Consider the following 4,522-nt stretch of genomic DNA (forward strand, 5'->3'; position numbering starts at 1 on the left):
AACTATGAGTTTCAGGAAAATTTACATAAATTTAAATTTCTATCATAAAAGTCACTCCTACAGGAGTTATTTGTTCAAAAATTCACTAAGAAGTTTTTGTTCTAATGATATTTTTGTAAGCTTTATTTGTAATAATTTAAAATGTCAATTGCATTGGCATTTCATATTATTACGGTTGTTTAGTATGTATTTTCAAATTTTATTCTACCAATTATACATAAATTTTTTTGTGAGAGAGGCTTTTTGTTCTGAATTACATTACTTCTTCTGTTGGTACTCTAACGCTAGCACCACCTATGTTGTTTTTCTTAACTATCTTCGTTGTCTACTTTTTTATCAGTACATTTTCAGTGCTCCAAAAACTCATCATTTCGTATACATGATAATAACAATTTTTTCGAAATAAGTCATTTTCTCATTATATAAATTCATTTATTATCAATAATTCTACAATGAATAAAGAAATACGTTTAATCGGTATACCTGTGCAAAAACTCACTGACCGTAAGTTACCAAAAGTGAAAAAGGTTATGAGAGTGTTTTCTATCAACTTAAAGTTTTAAAGTTTTCAATCAAACAAAGTGCAAAAATTCAGCTGACAAGGTTATTGAATTGTGGAAAATAAATCAGATCCCTACGAGTGAAGCTCCTAATGTAGTCAAAAAAATTCTCCGTTTTCATAGTGAGTGGTTGAAATTACAAAAAGATTTTAATAAGAAAAGTGATAAGGTAAAGGAAAAGGAGTTTCAGACTGATCTTGAACAATTATTCGACATTGTAAGTAAAAATTTCCTAAAAGGGGTGGATGATAACATTAGGAAGTTGTATTTGGATCAAAAATTCTGTACACACAAAGAGATTCTTTCGAATATTGTACCTGCGTCAAACTCAACTACAGATATGATGGAAATCGATGAAAGCAGTAAGTATCTGAGATAAATAATTGTTATAAATTCAGGTAGGAGTGTAAAACTTCCTTTATATTTATTATAAACAATGAGAATATCATTTTTCTACTTTACTTGCATTATAAATATCAGTATTCCTACGTATGACATTTGACTCGACGGTTTCTGGTACTCATGTTTAATTGCTTCTCATCATAATGAATAAGTGTTGGAAATTTTGTCTGTTTAATTTAAAAATGAACTCTTATTACAGACTTGAATCAGCCGTCTACCAGTCATGGGATTGTTTTAAGTGGAAAATCAGAATCATTCTCGACGCATACATTAAGTGGAACTACAAATTCTGGATCTGATTTGGAGTATGAACCCCAATTCCGACAAAACGAGCAAAAATAAATGTCTTAGCTCCTGAAGTCGTTTCTGCACTTGACAGAGCTAATGTCAGCAGTAGAAACGCGATGTTCATTATTGCTCCTGTTTTATCAGCTGTTGGTATAAAAATTGAAGATACAACGCTCAGCTATAGGTCCATCCAACGAGCTCGTATGGTTCAAAGAAAAGACATTGCTCAAGGATTAAAAGACAATTTTAAAACACACGATAAATACGTAGTGCATTGGGATGGTAAAATGCTAAATGATCTAATTGAATCCAAATCTGTGGAACGACTACCGGTTCTTTTAACTGCGTATGATACTGAACAATTACTTGGAGTTCCAATAATGAATTCTGGGACGGCAGTTAATCAAACATCCGCCATTTTATCAACATTGAGTGAATGGGGTATTATTAAGTATGTCAAGGCGATGTGTTTTGACACTACGGCTGTTAATACAGGTAATCAATCAATTACAAAAATATTTTATTGTTGTCATTCTAGTTTAATTTCTATTTCTTACTGAATTTTACTATCAAAATGTATTAATCGTTTACTCGTTTGGATTTGAAATATAACCATTGATTTTTCTTAAATACTAAATTTAACGATAGTCATTTATTATTGTTCTACAGGAATTCACAACGGTACATGTAAGGAAATTGAAAAGATTTTGGGAAGAGAGTTGATCTGGTTATCATGTCGTCATCACATTTTTGAGATCGTATTAAGGGGCGCATTTGAAGTATGGCCTGTGTCATCTGGACCAAATGTACAGATGTTTGGAAGGTTTAAAAATTTTGGGATGATATAGATATAACTAATTATAAATCTGGTGTTGAAGATGCTGTTGTTGCTGATATCATTTCGAATAAAAAGATGAAATCTCTAGTTTTATTACGAAATCTTTACAGGTATGATTTAACTGTGATTTAAATTATAAAAATTTCGTTATTTTTGACAAATTTTTTATTTTTGATAGTTACTACAACCCCGAGATGATTATAAAGAATTATTGGAATTATCATTGATTTTCCTTGGAGAAATGCCTCAAGAAAAGATTTCTTTCAAACGTCCTGGTGCTGTTCATCATGCTAGATGGATGGCTAAGGCCATTTATAGTTTGAAAATGTATCTATTCAGAGATGAATTCAAACTCTCTCAGAAAGAATTGCATGGTCTTCGTCATTTCTGTATTTTTATAGTCACATTGTATTTAAAAGCTTGGTTTTCATCAACTTCTGCAACAACTGCTGCTTATCATGACTTGCAGTTTATGAAAAATTTATTGGAGTACAAAAATATCAATCCTTTGATTTCTTCAGCTACGTGTGAAAAAATGATTTCGCACTTATGGTATTTGAGCGATGAACTTGCCATTTTATCACTGTTTGACGATGGCGTTCCATTAGAAGTAAAAAAAGTATTGTTGAAGCTGTTAATACTCGTGAAGGTACAGATTCTAAAGCTAAAAAATTTGTAATTGCTAAAAAGATTTGAATTCATTGGCGCAGAGAACTCTGAGTGACTTTGTGTCTAAAAAGTCATTAAATCTTTTCAAAATCTTCGATCTACCGTATGACTTTCTTGATGTCGATGTTGAATTATGGCCTACTAATGAGAGTTATCTCGAAAATAAAGAATACTTTCAACAACTAAAAGTTGTCAATGATTCAGCAGAGCGAGCTGTTGCATTAGTCAGTGAATATAATCAATGCTTGACAAAAATGAAGAACAATTCCAGTACTTATTGCAAGTTGTCAAAGAACATCAAAAAACATTCCCAAATTGTAATAAAAGAAATTATTTATAGTAATAGCGTACTGTTATGTTAAAAATATAGACAATTATATTGCAATTGATAATTCAATAAAAAATGTATCTATAAAAAAGTTAAATACTGGTTGTTTCTCACTTGATTCAATACTTTTCATATTAAATTTGACAAAGAAATATGTCATTCACTTCAAATTAAACTAATCATTGGCTATATGTCGAAAAAATGCTCTAATTTCTTGTTTTAATGCAATCAAACAAGCTCAAGACTGAAAACAATATTAAAAAAATTGTTTATAACATTTCTTTATCGATCGAAACTCAAATTTATGTAAATTTTCCTGAAACTCATAGTTTAAATTAAAATTTATCGAATTATTGATCAAAAACTGGAAATATTGATATTCGTTAATGTTTGACGATGAATATCTCGTAACGGCTTCACTTAATCAAAAATCATAAGAGACCATTTTTGTAGAGCAGTAAATTTCCTACAAAATCATGAGTTCCGCAATCCGAAATAATTTTTTTCATCGACTTATAAAATTCATAATAAAAACGAATATTTTCCTTAAAATAGCCAAACTTCAACTATGAATATCTTTTAATCGGTTGAGTTTTTGAAAAAGTCATAAGAGACCTTTTTTGTAAAGCATTCAATTTCTCACAAAATCTATGCCACGGAATATTTTTCCAAGCAGTTGGAAGCGAGATATAAATTTTTTTATCTGATTATTCGAAAAAAATAGAAACCCGCAAAGCGGAGGACCTTCCCGTTATAATTAAGAGCTTATACTTGGAGAGAATTCTTTTTAGGTGTCTACGAACCTATTTTTCAGAGTATAAAGTCAAAAATAAATTATTCGATTTTTTTGACCCACCCTAATATATTTATCGTCTGCAAATAGCCCATATTTATAAAAAGTAATCCGTCATACTACAAGATCCGAACAAAAACAGTTTCACTGTAAAAAATCGCGCCAAGTCCATGTTCATAAGATTTTTAAGAAAAAAAAAATTTTTTTCTTTACAAAAAGATATAAAATCAAAATATTAAAAAATCCAAGCAACCGATATGATTTTAGGTAATTTTCGGAAGTTAAAAAACATTTTGTTGTAAATTTAAAAATTAAAGAAATAATTTTGGAAAGTACTTGGTGTGCGTCATTGTGTATGTCAAATTTTTTTTTCAGTCTCAGTAGATCAATTTTACGAATTTCATAAAAAGTATAAGACTTTGCAACCAGTGGTGACGTAGCTTTTCTTTTAATTAACCCTAAATATTTGAGTTTATGCCAAAATGATCGACCCTTTTGCTCTCGTGAAAGTTCATTTTTCAAATAAAGATTACGAGCTTGATTCAATTCATATTTCAATTCCTTTCTTTTAGTTCTATAAAGTTTAAAGAGTTCCTTATTCGTAATTCTTTTCGCTCTTTTATACAGTAAATCAAGCTCACAAC

At 29.9% G+C, this 4,522-nt stretch overlaps 1 protein-coding gene across 1 annotated transcript; it reads left to right on the forward strand.

Moving 5' to 3' along the window:
• Nucleotides 1-591: 591 nt before the first annotated feature.
• Nucleotides 592-2,098, forward strand: LOC141535190 (uncharacterized). The gene is made up of 3 exons (XM_074255022.1): nucleotides 592-922; nucleotides 1,162-1,745; nucleotides 1,920-2,098. Exons 2-3 carry the CDS (start codon nucleotides 1,367-1,369, stop codon nucleotides 2,096-2,098), a joined length of 558 nt encoding a protein of 185 aa, XP_074111123.1. The 5' UTR covers nucleotides 592-922; nucleotides 1,162-1,366.
• Nucleotides 2,099-4,522: the final 2,424 nt, after the last annotated feature.

Source organism: Cotesia typhae, unplaced genomic scaffold (genome assembly GCF_013202065.1).
Source record: "Cotesia typhae breed Kobodo isofemale line unplaced genomic scaffold, CoteBio_Ctyphae scaffold_13, whole genome shotgun sequence".
Lineage (NCBI taxonomy): Eukaryota > Metazoa > Arthropoda > Insecta > Hymenoptera > Braconidae > Cotesia > Cotesia typhae.